This window comes from Crocodylus siamensis, chromosome 1, assembly GCF_052110815.1.
Source record: "Crocodylus siamensis isolate JL-2025a chromosome 1, ASM5211081v1, whole genome shotgun sequence".
Taxonomy (NCBI): Eukaryota; Metazoa; Chordata; order Crocodylia; family Crocodylidae; genus Crocodylus; species Crocodylus siamensis.
Window position 1 is genome coordinate 233473073 of NC_143395.1, and position 23831 is coordinate 233496903.

General features: G+C 45.7%; 1 protein-coding gene across 2 annotated transcripts in view; it reads left to right on the top strand.

Moving 5' to 3' along the window:
• ILDR2 (immunoglobulin like domain containing receptor 2) overlaps positions 1-11291 on the top strand; it is a 48045-nt gene extending 36754 nt beyond the window's left edge. For both annotated transcript variants that reach the window (XM_090059186.1, XM_090059194.1), the window contains 4 exons: positions 3775-3888; positions 6135-6345; positions 6964-7627; positions 8942-11291. In XM_090059186.1, the coding sequence (XP_089915312.1) occupies positions 3775-3888; positions 6135-6345; positions 6964-7627; positions 8942-8977 (1025 nt within the window). In that variant the 3' untranslated portion in view covers positions 8978-11291. The remainder of the gene's footprint in view (positions 1-3774; positions 3889-6134; positions 6346-6963; positions 7628-8941) is intronic.
• Positions 11292-23831: the final 12540 nt, after the last annotated feature.

Sequence of the window (23831 nt, forward strand, 5' to 3'; positions counted from 1 at the left end):
GGATACAGATTTCTTAATAGACCTCTACCACTTTTTCCCCTTATCAGTGTACATACGTTTTTGGAACCATCAGAAACTTCACCTTCAATAACCTGTACATTTCTCTGCCCAAATCAAACCCTAAAATGAGCTGATGAAGCATAGTTTCATCACTGACAAAAACAGCTAGAGCACAGTGCTTAGAATTAGAAAATAAATCGGGCATTGACCCAAAGCAGAAGCATTCCCCTTAAAAAGTCATTGTCAGAACACATTGGGCACCAGCTCAGTACCTAATAGTTTTTCCTGTAAAATGTTACTGCATGTAGAATGCAGCACTGGTCATGGGAGCACTGGGGGTTGCTTAAGAGTCGGGGAGCAGAGCCTTCATCCAAAAAAGTCAATGCATGCTTTCAAAAGTTTCACTGCATACTCTTGTGATAGAACAACTGGTTTTCAGCCCTCTCCCAGCCCCTTCAAAAAATTAGAGCTTTATGAGACTCTAGCTCTTTGACATGGTACAAGTGCCTGCTTAAAAATTGCCAGCTGGAAACATTTTAAAGGTGAACAAAAAAGCTCTTTACTTTTAAGCCCCTACTTGATTTAAAAGATTTTGCACATGTATGATGAACGACAGTAGGAGGTCTATTATTATTATTATTATTATTATTAATTATTGACATTATAACTTGTCTTGCAGCAGTGCCTAGTCATTGATCAGGACCTGATTGTGCTAGGGGCTGCGCAAACACAGGGGCAAAAGATGGCATCTTCCCCAAAGAGCTTGCATGCTTAGAAGAGGTTAAAGAGGAAAGACCTACAGGGTGGAATGATACCATATCCCATTTTGTAGACAGACAGACTGAGGCATGGAAAAGTTAAATTAATTGTCCCAGGTGACACAGTGAGCCAGCAATTGAATAAGGAATGGGATCAAAGAAAGATACCTCATCTTATGCTGTAACCAGTAGCCCATACTGTATCACTCAGAACAGAGCAAGACTGAATTCTTCATACTGCCCCAAGTGGGTAGGGAATGGGTGTATTCTTGTTGATTTGGTGTGTGATCTTGGGTAAGCTTCTTAACTTCAGCTTCCTTGTGTCTTCGTTTCCCTATCTTTAAAGTTCTTACAGAAATATAAATCCTTTTTTGTAAAGTCTATGAGGCTTTAGTACTTTGGGACTGTGCAAAAAACCCAATAAAAGAGTTGGTAAGTGGAGGACATGGCATGTTTGAAGTACAATCTGCTGAGTCAGACTCATACAAACTAGCTGCAATGGAAAATATTATCTGTATTTCCCCTGAACATCTTAACAAACATAATTCCAGTATTAATTTCTGGATGCTTATGGAATTAGCCAGAAAATCAATTTCTCTTTTAAAGTGCTGTAGTAAGTCAAGAAGTTTATTAAGGCTGGCTAATTTCTTATCAATTTGAGGAGCTATAGATATTACCCAAATTGATATTTGGCACAACCACAGAATGAATAATGGCTCTGGAAAGTACAGTGTAAGATGGAGCCTGGAAACCCCCCGTTTGAATTTAACAAAGGTCATCAATGACTTGGTGTCATTCCAAAATGATGGACATAAGGTGGTGGATTTCACCCACTTCATAAAATCCTAGAGTAGTAGGGCTGGAAGGGACCTTCAGAGGTCTTCTAGTCCAACCCCCTCTCTGAGGCAGGATCATCCCTATCCAAATCATCCCATACAAATCCATTGTCTAATCTCTTAGCGTAACTACATGGTCAACCCTGACGCAACACAAAAAGGGTAAAGAAGGGGTTCATAGACATCAATAATTGCTCCTTTGCTGACACTTTTTACTCCAGAATTCAGGCCCAGTGGTAGGGTAGAGCTGGAAAACGTGGTTCAGTTGTACCTGTTATGTCAGTTCAACAGAAGGCTTCTGTTTCTAGAGCTGTCGATCTGACCCCTTTTCCCAGAACTAAATCCACTTAGAAAGATGCAACAAAAAAAGTGCTGGAAGGCAGGGGTAGCATCTCTTGTGAATTCTGTAAATTATTGTATTTATTTAAAGTCATTAAATGCACACTTTATTGTGATAATAGAGCACAGTAGAGCAGCAGAATTCTAAACTTCCATTGGCTAAGCTACATAAGTGTCATAGTGGCAAACTCAAAATGGTATTTTAAAGAGTCCTGTTACCTCTTAAGCATCTAATTACCTGTACTACGTACACATGCACAAGATCATAATTTAATATTTAGTTATTTACTTTACAAAAGATCATAATTTAATATTTAGAGTTCTGTACTTTACAGATGGACAGTAACATGCTCTCATCCCAAAGCACTTCACAGAGTAATTATGGGAATCAATCCACCTGTTGCCACTGTAACTATTTTTAAAATGGGATTTGCCTACTATTTACCAATACACAGTGACACTGGACTTCAGTTTAGGATAGAAAGTGACTTGGAATCTCTTTGCCAAATAAAGCTAAATCCAGCTTGTGCAGGTTGAGCAATATGCCTTAGAATAAAAATCACTATATCAGGTAATACAATAAAGCTTTTAAACCAATGCTGTTTAAAATCAGAATATAGATGGATGTGCACACAATGTCTGTTGGGTGCACAACCGATGAGAGAGTATGGTAAATCCAAACCAAATGACCTGCTCCGTTCTAGTGCTAGATTACCAAACTTTTCAGACTGGTCAAACCTCTTCTTATTTCCTTGAGCATTTCCTTTGCTAGGATGGTGTTGGGTTTGTATTCTTGCGACTCTTTGAAGACGTGGGTATTGTAATTCTTCAGTTGCTGAGTTCATAAGGAGGAGAGGAAGTGCACAAAAATCCCTCCTCACAATGTGTTCTGTACAAGTAAGTGCCTCTCAGTTACGGTCTCCATGCTCATTTCTGCAGGAGCGTGGGGCCTTCTTGCAGAAATCCACAGGGGACAGAGAGGAGACGGAGCTAAGGAGTTGTTCAGATGGAAAAGGAAGCTGTATGCCCCAAAAAGCAAAATGATAACACTCCCCCCTGTTTGTGAAGTAGCTGGGAGCCAGCTGCTTACTATATATAACTGAGCACTGTATTTTGTACAAGATACAGTAAGTACAGAATGCAACAGCAAGCAGTTTTAGAGGAACCCAGTTGCAATGATCAGCCTATTATAAGATCTTCCTATTAATTCATCATTGAGTTCTATATGTAGTCGTTTTTTCTCAAACTTCTGACACATTGGGACATATTTTCCAGCCTATATGAGTAGAACTTGCAAGGAACAGTGGGGAAAAAGCTGTTGAGAGCCACTGGGAGCTCCCTGACTTCTCCCTCACCTGGCTTCAGGCCAGTTCATTGCTGCTTAGGAGCTAATCCCACTGGCCTTTCTGTGAGTGGAGTATTGGATATGGCAGAAGTGAGTTCTGCCATGATCAGTCCCCTGCTGCCACAACAGGTCTTTTCCTGAGGGCTTGCAACTATTAGGAGGCCTCTGGAGCTATGGGGAATCTGTTCCTTTTCCTCCGGTGAGAACCTGGGTGGTTAGATTAACCTTTTCTCAGTGATATTTTGTTGGTGCATTTTGTTTTTGTACCTGCTGGTGTCTTCTAAACACATTTTGCTTTGCTGCAGACTTTATAAGCAGCAAACTGCTCAGCCTTACATGAAGATGATTTAATTTCTGTTGAGGCAAGGACAGTGTGACTGACTCCTGTGCTTTCAAAAAGCTGGTGTACCGCTACAGAAATTGGTTTGTCTAAGTTAGAAGTCTCTTTGTTGCTCACAAGGTCTGTCTTCTGAGTGCTTTTTTCTTCTCCCCACAGTCCGCAAGGGGTACAGGATCCAGACCGACAAGGAGAGGGATTCCATGAAGGTGCTGTACTACGTTGAGAAAGAACTGGCTCAGTTTGACCCAGCTAGGAGGATGCGAGAGCGATGTGAGAAATAGGCATTGTTTGACTCTTCTCAGAGATGAAACTACATTCATAGGCACTAGAAGTTCATGATTTAGGCTCTACGGACAACTTGATTTCAGAGCTGCTGGCTCCAATCTTCTCAAACTTAGGATTCCTAGATTTAGGCTAAATCCATTTTACCCACTAAAAGTGAGGCCTGATTTTCAGAACTGCTGCTAGTGTTTACCTACCAGCCCTCATTGAAGTCACTAGAAGCTTCTGGATATTCAATCCATTTGAAAAATTAGCCTTTTATTCAAGTGTCTAGATAAGGCATTAGGTCCCCGACTTTTGCCACCTTTTTTCTTTTTCTTTTTTTTTTTTTTTTAATCTGGGCCTATTCTCATGTCTAGGATGCAACAGGAGATCCAGGCCCATTCTCATAGATAGAATGCAACTGGAGATGTGAGTCTGAGACCGTGTATCACTGTAAGAGATTTATTACAGACCTATATTATTTTCCGAAGGCACTGAGCCACTATTGTTGTAAAACAGCTATATATTGTGGTGGGCTACAGCCATAACGTATTGTGGGAAACGTAGTTTGGACTGAGTGCTGCTTTGCAAATAGAATGGACATGAGATGGTAAGATTGCTTTCTGAATCTGTCAGGAGTCACTCATTCTTGCTGTCACTTTGGAGACAATTGGGGACCCTGGGCCATCTGGGACAGGTCAGAAGCAGTTTGTGTATTAGCATTTACTGTCTGACGGGGGCGGGGTTGCATTCATATTGCTAGTATCATGCCATGGCAGTGGAACTATTACAGGTGAAGGGGTTGGTTGTAAAGAGGCTGAGGTTGGAAAGGATGCAGGTTCAGAACTAAGATTATTTGTGGCACTTTAATTCTTTATTTGCTGACTTACAAACTTCCTCTTAGTAAACGTTACCCTTAACCTATGAATATGAGTGGCAGAAGCAAGCTCTCAGCAATGATCTTTCCAGGTTGAGATTGTGGTATATTGGTGGGGCAATGTATGTGGGGTATGGGTGAAACTTGCAACTCAGCTCCCTATACCAAACTTCTTCTATGTCCAGAAGACTTCAGTTGGTGGGTGTGACAAGCATCTAGCCTGGGTTCCACTGGTGGCATCCATCGCTTCCTAGATTCCTTCTGAGCTGTGTTTCTGCCTCTCTCTGTTCATTCTTTGTCCCCTGCAATGTGGTGCATGCTGGGCTTTATGGGCCTGCTCCATTAAGAGGGAGGCCTTTTGTTTTAGTTCCCAGGATTTCATTTGGCTGGTGAGATACATGGCTTCTCCCATAACTGAGGCTGCACCCGGCAACCCAGGATTCAGACAGGCTGGTGCAAGGCATCAGCTTACATTAAAAATGAATAAATACAACCCAGACCCCTCAATATTGTGTATGAAAAAGCCAAGAAAGACAAAAGGCGTTGCAATGACTCCTCTGACCCAATGCCATGAGGAGTTCTGGAATTCCAAGGTATTTTTTTAAATATCATCCAAGGCACAGATGATATTTAAAAAAAAAAAACAACCCTTGTAGCTTTTATTATTAGCTTATGCACTGAGCTTGTCCAAGCTTCAGGCATTTGTACAGGGATGAATTTAGAACCTGACAGTCACAGACGTGACTCAATCAGTGGAGGTAAAAGTTGAGGGGAATGGCATTAATCACAGCTTTGTGCAGATTAGGAGAAACTAAAAAATTACATATCGTTCTAAAACAGTCATCAGAACTGAGCATGTTGCCATTTCCACCCACAAGATCTACTATAAAAAGACCATCTCCAGATTGGAATGTCAGGAATCCAGATGTCATTGCTCCTGATGGAGTGGAGATTGACAGCCGTTCAGCAGACTGGAGGTGGAAGGGAGAGTCCAAATCATTTTTGAGGGGGCTGATTTTGCTTTAGCTTGACTGGTCAGACCAAGTCTAGAGCCACTCTCATCTCACAGGGGGGAGGGAGAAGGGGCAGGGAGGCGGTGTTGCACTCCAGTTATACAAAGCAGAACGCCCAACCAGGGTGGAGATGGGTGAGGACCCCATGCCAGGGGCATTCTCCAAATTTGTTCTGAGACACTATCCATATTCCATTAGGATCCACATGCTGAGAAGAAAGGGAGTAGGCAGGGGCTTTGAGACTGATTCTGTTTATTATGGTAGAGAGGTTTAGCTTCTTTCAGCCCCACCATAATCTCACTGTCTTCTCAGACACTTGTCCCATCTGTGATGTGCATCTGTGTCTACCTGGTTTCCTGCAGATAACAACACCATCTCTGAGCTCAGCTCCCTGCATGAGGAGGACTTGAACTTCTGTCAGCCTTACCGCCAGGTGCGAAGGAAGCCGCTCCCTCCGGCAGGGGACCTGGATGGTGATGCAGAGTACTGGGCAGGGGTGATCGGTGGAGGTGGCACCTCGAGGTCACAGGCTGTCTCCGATTACAGGGAGGAGAGGGACAGCTTCCGGCACAGGTGAGTGCTGTGCTCAAGAGGCCAGTGACCTAGCTGGGAAAAGGGGAAGGAAGAAAGGTCTGAGACACTGGAACTTCCTTTGGTTCTGTTTTTGCCTGGCAAAGCAGAGGGGACACAGGCCAGGGATTGATCTGGTTCCCACAGCTCTGATTAGCTGATCCTCCTGGGTGAAACCAAACGCCCTTTTTGTGTGCGAGAGAACTAGATGATAAATATTTGATAATAATGTATAAAGCCAGGAAATCCATCCAGTGTTCTCCTGGCATGGTGGGACTTCTAGGAATTGCACTGCCTCTTTACTGTGAGTGCAATAAATGCCCAGTGCACATGAACAGAAACCACTCCCAGTCCTGGTCCAAGGGCCTTGCTCTCTGGTCCCTAGAGTACAGTATAAGTCAGACTCTCATAGCCTGGGAATTTCCTCACAGTGTCAGCACCTCAGTCCTTTATATCTCAAGGGCAACTTTGGGATACCGCTCCCCAGATGAGTTATAAATGTGGTGCATGACACATTATTCACTTAAAAGTTCCTGCAGTGCAAAGGATAACATGTTTCTTCCTCTTAGCCTCAGTACGAGGTCACATGCTGCATCTAATGTTTTCTTCTCTCTCCTGCAGCCAGCAGAAATCGAAATCGGAAATGCTGTCGAGGAAGAGCTTCTCTGTGGGAGTACCAGCTGTCTCCATGGATGAGCTCGCGGCCTTCGCAGAATCCTACAGCCAGCGCACCCGGCGGACAGATGGCCAGGAGTCCCGGCGCTTTGAGAGGTCGGAGTCCCGAGGGGGGCGAGGTGGAGCAGTGCAGCACCAGGACACTACCTCAGAGGAGTACTACAGCAAGCGTAGGGGGAACCGAGAGCCATTGACGGACTCGGATCGAGGCTGGTCTTACAGCCCACCCAGGAGACGGGCTCATGAGGAGAAGCACCTGCCTAGGCTGGTGAGCCGGACACCTGGAGGGAGCCAGAAGTACGACCACTCCTACCTCAGCAGCGTCCTGGAGAGGAAGTCACGGAGCTATGATGAGAGTGGTGAACACAGCGAGACTCCCTCAAAGCTGAGCTCGCAGCCCAGCCAGAGGGGGGGAACATACTATGCCTGGTCACCACCATCCACCTACAAAGCAGGGCAACAGCAACAGCCACCACAGCAGGAAGAAGGAGAGGACACCCTACCCCCATACAGCGAGAGGGAGCTGAGCCGGGGCCCTTCGTACAGGAGCAGGGACCAGGCCTACCTCAACGCCTCAGACAAGAAGAGGAAAAAGGAGCCCAAGAAAACAGTGAGGCCATGTCTGACGCTCCTGGTCCAAATAGGCTGAGCTGGGATTACCAGGCAGGGGATTCAATCTAGAGCCTGGGGCCAAGGGGGAACCCCAGGAAAGGGATGGAGTTTGGCACCAGGGTGGGGAAATGCCAGGTAGGGGATAACATGTGAGGGGATGCATCAGAAAGTGGTCCCTTAAGGCGATCACACTGTAGGGAGGCAGGGATTGACATCTCTGAGCTCTAGCCAGTCATGCTGGAGTAGGGTGGGAGGAAAGAGTAGTTATATGGGCCTAGAGGAGTGGCGTCAAAGATATTGCTTACAGGCCAGATGCAGCCTGTGGAGTGCTATTGTCCAGACCATAGTGCTGCCCCTGGGTCTTGGACTGGACCCGCATGCAACATGTGACACAGCCCAGACTGGCCTGCACACAGTGCTTGTGCTGCCCATGGCATGTGGGCCTGGTCTGTGAGCCTGACCTGGCCTGTGGACCGGCCCCACATCACTCATTTAGCTGGCACATCTGATGTGTTTGATACCCCTGACCTAGGGTAATCATATGTGTGTAGGTGGAGACAGGACACTAGCTATGGCAGTGGTTCCCAGCCAGTGGTCTGCACCAAGCCATGGTAAGTGGTCTGTGGAGTACATAGGTTTTCATCCTTTGCAGTTAAGGGTTTGAGGATCAGATGGGGTTGATGAGACATAGTGAGCATTTGCAGGGGTCCAAAAAGCTTGGGATTGTTGCTGTATGGGTCAGTAGGATTGTAGTAGGGGGAGCATTCAGTGAAATTGCAGGCCATGCTGATATTAAATGAGAGCTAAGTGTTCCCATTTTTGTGGGCTGAGGCATGAAGAAAGGAAATGGAATGTGTAACAAGATGCTAAGTTAAAGATCTGCATATGGACTGGTGTGCGTGTCTGTGCGCACATGCAAATACACATGCATATGTGCATGCTAAACAATCACCTGAGATGTGGTGGGGGTAAATCTCTGGGTCTGTCTGTTAGTAGGAGTTATGAAATCTTTCATTGGGGTGGAAGTGTTGATTGCCGCCCCCCTTTCCAAATCTGCCCTGCAGCTCAGGCGGCATGGTTAATGCCAGTGAGCTTTGTTAGAGAGAGAGAGAGGAAGAGAGAATTGAGGTGCAAATGGCAGCTGCAGCACAATGGAGGCTGCCCTGCTCTTACCCCTGGCAGCAAGCACCTTCAGTGCACAGTGGCGAAATGAATGCCATTCACCCTGTTGTGCAGGTCCTGCCAAAGCTACATCTCTCTCCTTGTTTAACTCATGATTTGATGGTTTCATTTTTCTCTGTCTTTCCTTCAGAATGATTTTCCGACCAGGATGTCCCTTGTGGTTTGATGCTGCTGTGGAAGAGTTGTGTTGATGGACTGGATACTGTGAGCTGGCCGCAGGGACGAGATACATAGCCATGAGCCACAAGGAACCTTTGCAGCCACCAGCTGTGGACACTGTTTCAGTTGTGGGTTTCGTCAAGGTAGTAGAAGCCTTCTTTAGAGATGGACTCCGACCAGCAGTACTCACCCCACTGACAACCAACAGCACTCACCCCACTGACCCTGGAGGAGTCTGCCAGGAAAATAAATAAGGACAGGGCTCTGTTTGGCATTCTCGTCCCCAGAGTCCTCTCTGTCCTACACTGGAAGGCAGCTGTGTCCATACTTCTTATCCCAAAAGATCTGAACTGCAATTAAGGTTTTCTTTGGGTCTGTTACCCAGAATGCCCTATCCCATGTTAAGAGCAGGTTGTCACTCTCCCTCACTGTGTCCTCTGTCCTGTATTTAGAGGGAACTTCTCGCTGTACCTCTCATACTCAGAGCCTTTGCTGTGTCATGCCAAGAGCTGGGGACTACCTTCCCTTCCCCCAAGCTGACAGAGGGTGTCATTCTAGCAGCTGCAGGTGACCTAAAGATGACAAGGTCCCTGTTCCGTGAAAATTGTGAAAGGGAATATGCACCTCTTGGGAACTCTCTAGGAAAATACTGATTTTAATGTTGTGTGTGTGAACCTTGGTAAGGGCTGAGCAGGGAGAGAAACAAATGTAGTTGATTTGTTTGATATTTTTCTTCCTATTCATTCAGTGACAGGAGCTGCAAGTGAAATCAATGTACTGTTTTGAAAGTGGATCCAAGTAGATTTTATTGTAATGAGAGCATCACTTGGTGCCCTACCCCCATCGCTGTTTGTTGCAATGAGTTTGTGCTTCCTTGCAGCTGAGCTATGACCATATAAAGCTTCAGCTGGGTTATCTGCTTGATTGTATCCTAACCAGAGCTCCATCTCTGTCAGTGGTCTGCTTGCAGTTTCATCATGTCTCCTTGGGTTAGGGGTCTTTTGTTTGAAAGAAGGAAGAAAGAGAAAATTATGCTAAGAAATAGAAGCCATGGGTCTTACTTCTATAAGATCATCATTATTCCCTCCTGGTCAGGTGCCAGGACATTCAGTAGAGCAACAATGAAACAATCCTGAACAAAAGAATATTTGGATGAAATGTGCTTTAAACGTCACCCTCTTTCCAGTTACTGTCATTTCATCCATTTCAGTCTTGACATGATTTTTGTGGCTAATGTCTGAGGAACAGCTGAATTTAGAAGTGAGCACTTTGTGCCATCTGGAAGCATGACATTCCTGTTTTCAAGGGCTAAAATGCAGTCATTACTCACCAAAATCATAATGGAATTCTTGTGGAGGGAGAAAGTAAGATGGAGATCAGGATATGATTTTAAGGTCCAGTATCTTGCCATGTGCTGTGGTAGAAATGAATGGCACCTCACATCAGTAGGATGGGGAGCCTGTGATACATAGCCTTCTTTCTACCTCAGAAGCTATTGGCCTTAAATCTGTTGCTAAATCCTCATTAACAGTCCCTATTTTGGGCACTGGTGAAGGACTGGACCTCAGACAGACTGATTGTCAGTGTGTCTGTTAACGTAGTCACAGTTCCTTGCAACTTACATACTTACTTCTGGATGTGCACTTTTCTTGCTATATACTTAATCGCCTCCCCTGCCCCATTACTGCCCCATGCTTCACTGAGAACAATGGAGGTCAGTCTCCAGGGATCTGATGTTGCTGCTACTTTTTGCCATAGCTGGAAATGGGTGCTGTGGACCATGTGCCAGGGAACAGATCTGTTCTCCTTCCTGCCAGGTCCTTGTATTGATAGTATTTTTGTAAATCCCAGTTTGAGGTCTGCCCTGGAAGAAAGAGATCACTGTGCAAGCACACACCGTCCAGCTGGATTTGTTCTGTGTTCTTGTTAGAGAGAATAAATGTAAAAAAAGTATTTTCTCCTCTGCTCCTCTTTAGTATATGTTCCTAGAAAAAAAAAACCCTGACAGCATTTGATCTTCCCACACTCATGCATATTAAATAAGGGCTAGAAGGTCAAAGTTGCTCATCTCACTGTGTCCTTTCTGACAGTCCCAGAGGTCATTATGGGTGGTAACCTGAAAGTGCTTTAGCAGCCAGTACCATATCAGGAGGGAGGAGAGACAGGGTTTTAAAATCCTGTGGACACCTGTATTTCCAAAAGCACTCTAGAGATTGGAATGCAGTTTTACCTTCCCCTGACATCAAATCTCTGGTTTATTTAATCCAAGCCTCTGAGTGTAATCTTGTGCATTAAAACCAACATACTTTTGACTGTTTAAATGGATTTGTTGTACTCACTCTGCGCTGATATTTCAGGACATTTAATCACCACCTACAGAAAGTTGCAAGGACAAGGATTTAGTAGGTTTACAATATCACACTTTTATCTTCCCAATGTAAGCAGCTCTCCACACATATTGTCATACTTCTTGTCTGAAAGTTAAGAGAGGCAAAAGAGTAGGAAGTCAGCTTGTTGGAGTACCTGATCAAGATGACTTTACCCAGAAGCACACTAGGTAGGACTGGTGGTGCTAAGACACATACTCCTACATGCCAAATTTGTAGCCTTAGGAAAAGATTGTCCCTCAGTACCCTGAAGCCAAATCAGTAGCCAGCACAGCCCATCCTGTTCTACTCGCAGCCTAGAATCTTTCACCTCTCAGCCTGGATGATTAATGCCATCTGTACAGGGAAAGATCTGGGGTGGTGTGGGTTGCACTCTGCTTTGACTATATAGCACACACAGAGGGAGCTTTCCACTCCTGAGAGCTCTGGTCTCCACACTCTCCATGCCAGTGAGCTCTCAGTTGCATCCTGTTTCAGAATCTGAGTTCCACTTCTGTCTGCATGCCAATCAAGTTATATACCCTTGGTGACAAGCACCTGCCTATAGGCTGGCATATTCTTCCCAGGGGAGGGATCCCTGCAGCTGGCCCCGATCAAGCTAGTTTATAAACTGGAGATTAGTAGGGTGGAGCTTTGGTTTCTATAGCTACAAGAATCTAGTGTTCCAGAATATCTGCAGACTGATGCTGACACCTGTGGCCTGAAATAGTGGCTGTGAAGATTCGCATGTTTCAGAGAAGGAAAAAATGACAAGTGTTTTTCCACTTTGTCTCTCAAAACATCTGCAGGATGACCAGCCTTGGAAAACAGGTAGTCCTGATTATTGCACTCAGTCTGAGAGTGACAGGAATCAAAAACAATAAAATTCTCCAGTCAGTGATTTTATGGCCGGCATAAAATTAAAATTGTTTCCATACAGGATGAGAGTGTCTGACGCACATCAAGGACACGGACACTTTACAGCTCCAAAATGAAGCATCACAGCATGAAATAAGTAAGAAGAGACACCAGTAGAATCATAGAGAAGTAGGGCTGGAAGTGACCTTCAGCAGTCATCTAGTAGTCCAATCCCCAAAAGACAGGATCATCCCTATTCAAACAATCCTATACAAATACCCTGTTTAACCTATTAAGGAAACTATGAAGTCAGCCCTGACACAACCACAAGTCCTAATACCCTAACCTTCCACAGGCAAAATAGGGGACAATGTTGGGCAATGTCCTGCTGCTGTGCTGGTTGTTAAAATACAATGGAGAGATACAAGGAGGGCCAAACTCCCTGTGGTCTGCATCAATCAGACAATGAGGTAAAATTCCTTCCAGACCCCAAATATGCAATCAGTTTGACTGTGAGTGTAGAGGAAAGACCCTCTAGCCAGGAATGCCTGTGCTTAAGCCCCTGTAGGAGCATTGGCACACCCCAACCTTGGTTGCAAGCAACCTCAATGCTTCTGAGAAAGGCAAAACACACTCCTCTCTCCTCCCCTGAAACGTAGCAGCAGGAAGGGAGAAGAATTCTTTCCTGGCCCCATGTGGCAACAAGGAAAGCCCAGAAGCATAGGAAATACCCACTGTAGAGCATAGGCATAGTGTAACAAGGTGATTGGCTCAGGCCAGAGCCCAGCTTCAGGGGGTTAGTAGGTAATAGCCTGCCTGCCTAGGAGCTCTGGACCAGCTGATGGGGATGGTTGGCTGGTCCTAGTGAAAGTTAAAAGCTCCCAAGGAGATGATGCTGGGGAGAAGGGAAGCTGAGAAGAAAGGCATTATTGAAGCATTAAGATGAAGGCCTTGGCCTGGATAAGAGAGGCAGTGGGGAAGGGTCTGTTGATGTTTTGTTATTCTGGTTAGTTTGAGGTAGAAAAGGGGGAAGGCTGGCTCCTTGGCCTGACTAAAGGAGTAACAACCCACTACACATAGCTACTCCTAGATCATTCCTGACCAATACTTTCCTACCTCTTCTTGAATACCTCCAGTGAGGGAGATCCTACAACTTCCCTACACAGCCTATTCCACTGTCTCGCTCCTCTAACAGTGAAGAAGATTTTCCTAATAGCCAGTCTAAACCTACTTTGCTGCAATGTCAAGCCACTGGTCCATGTCCTACTCTCTTCAGCAAGAGAGAGATGTTTTCTCTCTTCTTTATGGCAGCCCTTGAGATATTTGGACTGTTATCATGTCCCCTCTTAAGCACTTTTCTGCAAGTTGAACATGGCCTACTTACTTCATATGTGCAACATATGACTTGTCTAAGCCCTTTATCATTTTTGCCACCCAAAACTGCACATGATGTTCTAGATGAGGTCTAACCAATGCCGAGTAGAGAAGCACTAACATCTCCTTTGTCTGGCATCTAATGCTTCTATTGATACATCTCCAAACCACATATATCTTTTGTGCAACTGCATTGCACTGCAGACTTACACTGAGTGTTTGATCTACTATGAATTCTAGATCCTTCCTGATAATACTACCATCCAGCCAGGTATTACCCATTTCCTTTTGTGTTTTTTGATTATTCTTCTGAAAGTATAGCACCTTGCATTTCTCAGTGTTGAACCTTATCCGGTTACCTCTGGCCCAGCTTTCCAATCTGTCGAGATTCTTCTGAATTGTGTTCAGAGAATCCTTTATAAACATGTCAAATCATGAGTAGCTGTTGGATCAACTGTAGGCAGTATATCCACTTGTGTTACCAGAAACGTGGTTTGGGTTGCTAAAGGAGACTGATATACTAGAACAAGAAATACAGACTTAAGCTAGTGATAAAAATGAATTCTCAATTGTCCCCAACATTTTTCAGATAAATCATCCCTAGCCAGGTTTACATTATAATATTAACCTCCTAGACAAATGAAATGGAAAATTAACAAATCAAGTATACAGTCTGTAACAGGCTATGTCCCCAGGCACAGAAGTTGTGCCCCCAGTCACCTGAGTAGCTCCTACTCTGCTCTGGTTCCCTATTCTGACCTCCAGATCTCTCACATGCCATGCAACGCTGGAATTGTTTAGCTTGGAAACAGGGAGGATGTCCAGGCCCCAAGCAACTTCTGGTCCGCTGCTGTATAGTGCACTGACAACATTGACTCTTATGGGTCAATTTCATGGCCTTCAACCTCCCCTCTAGCCATGATGCAGGTATTAACCACTCAAATGGAACCTAGGCCCTAGTCCAATATGTAGCCCTCTCTGGCCTCTGTATCTTTAAAAATCTCAGTGGGCTTGCAGCCCCAGTTCAATATGTGGCCTCTGCCTCTCATGGGCTAAAGTGTAGCTTGTGCCATGCCCTGGCAGGCTGAAGCCTCTTCGTGCCTCCCTAGCACTATTGGTACCTCCACCTCCCCTTGAGAGACCCAATCTGGTCCACTAGTTACATAACTACAATGAAAAGGTAAACCCTCTGCCTATAACTCAACTAGAAGTTCCTGGGCTACCCGCTGCAGTTTGGCTCTTGGGAGACCCCCAGCTCCTTACTTGCAGTCAGTAGGGTAGTGGGCTTATCTAGCGGTCCCTCAGCTGTAGTCACCACTATGCAGAGCTCCTTCCCTGGCAGCTTGCAAGACCAGTGTCCTTCTCCAGACTCTGTCCGGGTTATATAACCACCAAGCTATGCCCCTGGGAGTCGCATGCCTTTTCTTAGCCCACTGCGGGTGTCCTCTAGACTGGTCAAACTGCAATAGCAGTTTCCTTCTTCTCCATGCTGAATGTTGTTCTACAGTAGTACTGCTGTGCTACCAGCACCTCAATAAGTACTTTGCCCTATTGCCTTACTGCTGACCCTCTGGTTCTGCACTGGATGCCTGTAGCCTACCAATGCTCTTGGTTACTGGTAAGCAATTCCCTGTACCTGGGGATTCCTGTGGCTGTTGGCCCCTCTTAAAGTAACAAGGGGTCCCCAGCTCTCTGTTACACAGTCCTATGAAACTTTGGGAGACAATAACCTGTGTCATCTGAGAGCCAGAGAGCCAGGAATATCTGGCCCTATGCTGCCACACAATGGAGGGAAAAAGATTGTGTCTGTGTCCTTAAGAAGAGGCAGCCAGCCCTGTTAAGGACATTCAATGGTGGGCCCTTCTGCTAATGAAGGAATGTCCCACTAGGACAGGGGTGGGCAAAATGGCGGATCTGGCGGTGGCTGGACTCCATTTCCCAGCAGACCCTGCCTGTGTCACTGCAGCTGGACGCCAGCAGCAGCGGGGCCATGACAGTGTGGGGGCAGAGTTTCCATGGAAACCAGCCCCAACAGTGTTGGCAAGGCATGCTGCACTGGGGCTGGGATCTTGCAGCAGTGACAGCACAGTCTGGAGCTGGGTCAGAGCTGCAATCTGCTGCCCACACTCCCTTGCCCGGGGCGTGTGGGCAGCAGATTGCAGTTCTGCTGCAGCTCCGGACCATGCTGTCACCTCTGCAAGATCCCAGCCCTGGAGCAGCTCCCTGCCCAACTGCATGCCCTGTCAGTGCTGCTGGGCCTGGGCTCCATGGAAACTCTGGCCCCTTGCTGTCAGAGCCCCACCATTGCTGGGGTCTCCATGGAAACCAGCCATGGTGTTGTGGGCAGCGGCTGCTGGGAAATAGAGTCTGCCTTGGGCCTGATCCAGCCTGCAGGCGAGACTTTGCCTGCCTCTGGACTAGGAGGTTAAAACTAGGGATGTGCAAAACAGCACCGTTTTGTTTCGACTGCTATGTCAACGTTTCGATGGAACAATGTTTCCTTTCGAATTTTGTTTCAGTTTGAAACCACTGTTCCGTTTCGTTTCATTGAAACAGTTTAGCTGTTTCAACACTATTTCGACGTTTTGCCTATAGGCTATAATGGGGAAGCTCGAAACAGCCTATAACTTTGTCATTTCCAGCCTGATTTGGATGAAACTTGTAGGAATGGTAGGTGCAGGGGGTTCAGGGAAACTGCACCTCAAAATCTTGAAAGCAAAAAGCTCATGTCACGAGTATCTGTTAAGCTGCAGTGGGGTCAAAACTGCAGGGATGCTATCCTCTGCAGATGCAACAAAGCCTGCCAAGTTGCAAGGAGATAGGTGTAGGGGTTTCAGGAAAACTGCATCTCAAGCTGTGGACAAGCAAAACTTGTGACATGGGTGACACTGTGTGTGTTAAGGCGCAGCAGGGTGAAAACTCAGGCTTGCTAGGCCACAAAGCCTGCTAGCTTTCAAGGAGATAGGTGCAGGGGGAGTCTGGGTTCTGGGGCCCTGCACCTCTAGCTGCTGACAGGCAAAACTCATGACATAGGGGAGGTGACACTGTGTGTTAAGGTGCAACCTCAACTGATACCAGCGCAGAAAGCAGGGCATTTCAAACAGTTTCTCCATCCCTCCCCCAGAGCACTGGGATTGGAAGGGACCTCAGGGAAGGTTGACAGTCACTGGCCAGCTACACAGTCAATGATGAGAGCGCTCCTTTCCCCGTCTTCCCTCTCCCTCTCCTTACTTAGTTTCTGTTTCTGTGCAGGCAAGCCCAGGTTGCGCTTCGAAACTTGAAATGTTTTGAAAATTTCTAAATGTTTTGACTTGCCTCATTTTGTTTTGAGGCTGTTTTGAAGTTCTTTGTTTTGATTTTGCTGTTTTGAGCTGGAAATGAGCGTTGAAACGAAACTGCCGGCAAAATTTCACACAGCCCTACTTAAAACTCTCTGAGGAGAGAGCTGAGAAGAGGCAAAACTTTGAGGGAACTGTTGCAAGAGGAAAGCAAGCAGGCTGTGAGCTGAACATCTTGCCCCATGGGGGGATCCAGTTGCTGTGCTGGGGCTGTAGCCAAAGGGCTTCCCGCCTGGGACAGGGCCAAAGAGTCTGGTTTTGTTTCGCTGTTTGCTTGTTTGGTACTTGAAGCCTGTGTTTTATTTGGGAGGACTGGGTGAGGGGCTCTTCAAGGAGCAAAACCTGTCTGCAGAAGCTAGCAGGCTAGACAGCCTGCTTACAGGCTTGCACTGGACAACAAATATCCTTCCCTTTGTTACTCTGCATAGAGGTTGGCTCTTGTCTTTAGCACAAAGTCCAGATGAATCTGGTGCCTTGAAGCCCTTGATTGCCTTTCTGCACCAGCCAGAACTAGCAGCAGTGCCTTCTGCATCCTACTGTTCTGGCATGGGCCTCCCCAGTGACCCAAGATTCTGTGGCTGCAAATTAGCCAAATGCCTCTGGGGACACCTGGTGGTGTGAAGCATGTCCATTTAATTGAACTGAGTGGATTAGTCACCTGAGTCCCTTGGGTATGATACTCATTTGCTAGCATCTGGTCAGAAAGAAGATAGCTCAGTGTTTCTTATGTAAATTGATGAAGCATGTCAACAGCCCATAGCTTAAAGACTGCAGTAGATGATGCTAGGGCTGAAACTTCCTTTTCTGACAAACATACCGAAGATTATTTACCGCCTTGGAACTCACCCCAAAACAACTGCAGAAACACAAGCTGAATCCAGCTTTACTTCATGTATCACAGGGCAGCAAGCAAAAGCACCACCACTTGATGAAAACCAGTTACGCTTAAAACTAGTGAAGGTTTCCATTGTTTGAACAGGTAATAGTAAAGTTATTCCCTTGAGCCAAGGTGGCCTGGATGGCCTGTTGTCAAAGGTGCATCACCCTCCTGGGCTTCTCAGCCATTACAATGGGCAGGGGTTCCTGGTGGAGGTTTAGTAGGACAGAGAATATTCCATCTTGTGAATCATGGAAAGAAAAATAAATTCGTACAAGTAACAGTGGTTTAAAAGTATGAATATCAGTTAACCAGTTTCTTTCAAAGAGCACAGCTTTGGTTTAAATAAGTGACAATCAGGAGGGTCCTTGTCTGTTATCCCTCAATGATTCAAGGTCAGATTTGAGTGCCTTCTAAGTATAATAATGGGTGTCCCTAGCTTCCACTTTTGCAAACTCCTCCTGTACTAGGGTAATTCTCTTCTCATCTTGGTCAACTGTTTACAGGTCAAATCAGTTTCACCTGAGCAATCCCACATCCTCCTTTTTTTTGTACTCAGTCATGCCAGCTGTAATCCAGTATGATCCAAATGAAGTCCTAGCTCACATCTCTGTATCCAAATGACCTGCAAATCAGGCCCTTAGTTAGACTTACAAATGGCTATCTTTACTCAAATACAAGACAAGGTTTCCTCATCATATAAATGCATACAACCCCCCCACCCAGTGAAATACATTGTCTATCTTTGAACTGCTGCTAAAAGTAGCAGGTGCTCAGTCATAGAAGCCAACTCTAAAGTTGATTAAATGCAGCCAACACTGAAGATAACTATAAAACACATGGCTCATATGGGGCAAACAGGCAAGAAACTACTACACTTTTTTTTTAATTTCAAGTCTTTGGCCAAACCAGTCAAATCACTTCTGAATTCTATTGGCTGAGCAGAGCTCGGTTGTTCAAGTCTGTATGGTGATGCCACTGGCAAGTATCTTACCTGCCAAACTCTTCATCCTGGAGCATGGGTGACTGGTACCACCCGATACTGGAAGGGCATCTGTGGCCAATTGCTGACCAGGGTGGGGGGGAGGGTCCTCCAGCAGCCAATTGCTGCTACTGGGAGAAGTGCTGGTGGCAAACCCAGAAGTGCTGCTGGGGCTTTTTCAGCACCCTCACAATCTCAGGGGGGGCACTGGCCATTGCCCTCCCCCACTTCCTAGCCAGTGCAGGCCAGTCTCAGGGGGGCAGGTGCTCTCTGCCCGCCCATGCCCACTGTATGAGTTGCCTATGTCCTGAGGCTTCAGATGCTTACAAATTCATGGTGAGAAGCCTACGTGCAAGTCCGAAGCCTGGGGGCCTTGGAGCTTGGCCTTGGAGTCCCCTACTCTTAAAGGCTGAAGGAGCAAACTAGAGGAAACATCTGAGAGCGATCTCTCATCACATATAGCCAAAGGATAAGTTAATATAGCCTATCTGAATAAAATATATGGTAACGCGCATTGTGCGCAGGCTCCCTCAGCATCTGCTCTTTTTATAGTGAACCACCACACTGAATACATTTCAACTTCCTCTTCATTCCTACCATTGAGCTGAACCTTTCTTTCTCATTTCTAAGGTTTCCCATTTCTTCACCAGCCTTAAATGTCTGGCAGACATCACTAAACAGGGCCCCAAACATTTTACCTAGAATCCCTCTGCTGCCCCCTCTGTCAACCTGTTGCATATAATTAGTGTGGCCCTGCTCTCCATGTGGTGAAGCTGGACTAGGTTGCCCTGTGCCTCATCTGCATATAATTTTTGGAGGTTCCTAGATCTCATGACAAGAACACCTGGTTCCAGCCATGAGTAGGGGGCTAATTAGCACATGGATTCTTTGTCGTACCCACGCATACTGAGCAGCACTGAGCTGTGGGGTTACCATGGCTTGAAATGCTGCTGAGGCCCAGCCCAATAAACTTACAAGATAAATTATAAACCTTTTGGGTTTAGACTAACATTGTGCAGAGTTTGTGCTATAGATAAATACATACAAAAGCACTGCTTAAAAAATGTGTTTATAGAATACATTTGCTAAAACTTACAGCTGTTTCCAAAAAGATAAAAAGTTTCAATTAACTAAGGATATGAGTACCTGTAGTAATTTCCCTATATGCAAGTTACTACAGGCATGTTTATTTCTAGATCAGTGTTTTCAAATTTGCTTCTCAGGGAGACCATGGTCTGGCATTAAGGAAATGGAAAAGGGGCTACAGGGAAAAGAAGCTGGGGGCGAAGAGGCAGGGGACAAGGGAGCTACCTGACCCTTCAGATTCATTTTCCCTGCTGTAGCAGTGGGAGGGGGACAAATTCAAGGCAAATATCCAATACAATTAGATTCTATACTTGGAAAATTATAACAATTGTATACATTTTCCATATATAGAATTAATTTTGGGAGGTTCACTTATATTCAGGGTCATCCTATATTCAAGTAAATACAGTATATTGTTCTAAGGCTACAGTTATGAACTGGGATTTTCAAAGGGACTTTTGGGGTTAGGTGCCCAACTGCCGTTGTAGTCCATGGCAAACTCCAGCATAGGAACACAGTCATCCTGCTGTGTTCTCATGTGTTCTTTTTTGTTTGTAGGCAGGCATTCTTTTTTTCTTCCAGGAAGCAGCAAATGAGTTGCTTTGTTTGCCTGTACACAGCTTTTGTTACCACATCTGCACTCATCTTCTCTCCTATAATAGTTATTTTCACAAGGAAAAATAATGCCAAAGGTAACAAGGAAAAAAGAAACTTTCATAGCTTTTTAGAAGCTGTTTCCTACCCCACCGCAATTTACCCTTGAATTCCAAAGCCATCCATTTGCTGTATTTTCAGTTTCCAAGCTCAGCTGTTTTTGAGCTCTAACCACAGAGAACAAAAGATCAGATTTTTTTAAGAAGGAAAAGCAAAGTCTTTATTATTATCCTGCAGGCAATTAATTTGCCCATCTTCTTCCAAGAAATAAAGCAACTTTCCTTTAGTCTGCACAAAAAAACCCATTGTGTAGACAAAGGGCCACAAATGCTGTGATATTTCTATAGGCCTCTAAATTTTCTTTTTATTGATTTTTTGAAGAGCTTTATCTGTTTTCTTCTCTGTCCCAATGCTTTTATTCTTCCTGTTGAAGCATTTCCTCCCTACTGCCCAATTGCAATGCTCTGGGCTTGTTTCTTCTCTCTCCTGAGCAAAAGCATTAATTCATTCCTCTCCTGTTAGTTCTAAGTTAATGACAAGAATCTCTGGGTGTTTGGATTTTGATTCAGAGTAGCAGCTACATGTTTGGATGCTTATCCAGGAAGATGCCTCATTATCAAGTGTCTAGATCAGGAGAGTGCCATTCAGGTCCCTGCTCTGCCATACATGGGGTTGTGTGACCTTGGCCAAATTACATAATTTCACCTGTAAAGTTAAGCTGATCTGTGCCTGTCTCCTGGGTGTTGCACAAACAGCGGTTCGTTCCCTGGAGGCGCGCAGAGATCACAGACACACAGACATCAGTCGGCACTTAAGGGTCTATTTGCTTGCAAGCAAGGCCAGAGAAGGGAGCTCAGCTCAAATCAGTCTCCGGCCCTTGATTGTGTTTGCAAGCGGCATTTATCTTCTCAAATCTCCTGGGTGCGTGCGCAGACACAGAAGTTCTTGCAGCTTACTTCCATTTCATACAAACATACACGTAACTACATCATCACATACATCACATGTATAGTATAATTAGTCATTTGAGTAGGGAGGGCGGAGAGGTAAATATGCAACAGCTAATTAAGCATGCTCAATACCACAAGAGTTCATCAACAGTTCATTCCCCAAGGCTATGCAGTTAAATTCCAGTTTCTGTAATCAGCATGTGAAAGAGTAAGGAGGATGAAAGAGGAACCTTGGGCAGTGTTCTTTTCTTATCAAGAGCAAGATGCAAGCTGTGCAATTCTAACATAGGAAAGTTCCAGGGTTTAGTCACTTGTAAATATTATGGTTTGGGTCTATTTTGATAATCTTAGCCTCATGGATCTGGAAGGCTTTATGGAGCTATAGGCTAAAAATCTCATAACAAGACCTACAGAACTGTCTGTCACTTGTTAGGCCTCCTGCAGGTCTTCTGTGTTTTTGTTTTCAGTTCCAGCCTAAATTTATAAACCTGTTAAATGTATGAATTTCTTAAATTTTTGATTTAACTAATGAAGAGGGCAAAGGATTTAACTGTTCCAAACTGGTTTACCCAGTTCTCTTTTAAACGCTTTACTTGAGGTGGACATACAGAATTTGAAGGCCTCCCTCTTAATGGAGCAGGCTCATAGATCCCAGCGTACAACATGTCACAGGGGACAAAGAATGAACAGAGAAGAGCAGAAGTGCAGCTCACTAGGTATCTAGGAATAAATGGAGGCTACCCAGTGGAATCCAGGCTAGATGCTTGTCACACCCACCAACTGAAGTCTTCTGGACATAGAGGAGGTTTGGTATAGGAAGCTGAGTTGCAAGCTTCATCTATGCCTCACATATATTGCCCCACCAATATACCACAATCCCAATCTGGAAAGGTCATTGCTGAGGGCTGGCTTCTGCCACTCATATTCATAGTGCAACAGGGTGGTCTCCTCATTCAGTCTCCACTGGCCGCCCTACTCCTGGGGTAACCGGCTGCTTTGCTTTCCTGCCACGCCTCGATGGAAAAATATGAGAGTTGTTACTAAGGCAGGAGGCTACCCATTACTCGCCCTGCTGACAAAGGCCTAATACACACTCCAGCTTCCCCTCTATGGGTCCCATGCCTCACAGATGTTACTCTATGTGTGTTACTTCTCTAGCCTATGGCCAGAGCAAACTGGACACACAGTTGTAGCTCTTCTCTACAGCCCTGGAAGGCTACTCACATGCCACCTCTCTCTCACTGGGGTCTCATTTACTCCGCTGGCTCTCACCCAGCCTTTTTTCATACTGCCCTATCTTAGGGCCACGCTCACTCTGCCTGGTCTCACCCAGCTTCGGGCTGACTGAGGCATCAGTCAGCCCTGGTGCAGTCTGTTGGGTCTCCTGCTACCCTCACCTGAGCATTGACTGGGTGATTCTACAACTATAGAACCCTGGCTGGACCACTATGCCTCCACTGGGCCTCCTCACTCAGGGTCCTACTACTCATTGCCAGGCTTTCCCCTGCCACCTGGGCATGGCCCCAGGTCCCTACTCTGGCCTGAGCTCTGCCTCAGGGTTCCTTAACAAGCCTGGGCTCCCCCAGCTTGTTATAACGCCATCAGGGATGTGAGACTGGGGTTATAAGGCACCCCGACTCGCCTTTCACTGTGGAGATAACTGGTCTGACAATTCCTGGAGGCTACTAGGAGCCCCACCAGACCACCCTTCCCCGACAAGGTGCAGTTCTATGTCTTACCCAGGACAAGGGGTGACTTCCATCCCATAGCCCCTGCCCCTAACTCCTGGTATTCCCAGAGCAGCCTCTCAGCCTGTTACCGCCTTCCTTCCTGCAGCAAACCGCAGCCCAGCTTCTATTACTAGGCCAAAATGGCTGCCCTCATCAAGCACCTGGCTGCTACCTCTTTTCTTTCCTTAAAGCAGCAGGCACCAAAGGTGCACCGCCACACATAGCTTAAGAAAATTTTCTCTCTGACCTGAAAATCCTCAGTTTCTGTAGCATTGGATTAAGCGCCATCTGGTGGCTCTCTGTAGATCTTTACTTAATTTTATGGTGAAATTAAGATTAAAGATAAAATTTAAAATCAGCCTCATTCTAAACAGTAATTTTGGCCAGGCTTGTCTTCACCCTCTCCTCTTCTAGCAAGGGTCTGTAATTTGCACTTTCTAGGGTTCATCTGCATGCACAATTAAAATGCGTGAGTAAACCCAGAGCTTATTGCTCCAGAGTTTTTTGGTCCTGGGCACGCTGTTTGAACATGCACCCAGGAGCAAAATACTCTGGAACATATTGCTTCCCAGTTTATTTGTGCTCAGAACATGCAGCCTGGTTGGAGCAGCCCAGGCTGGCAGAGGACCCAGTGGGACTTTACACC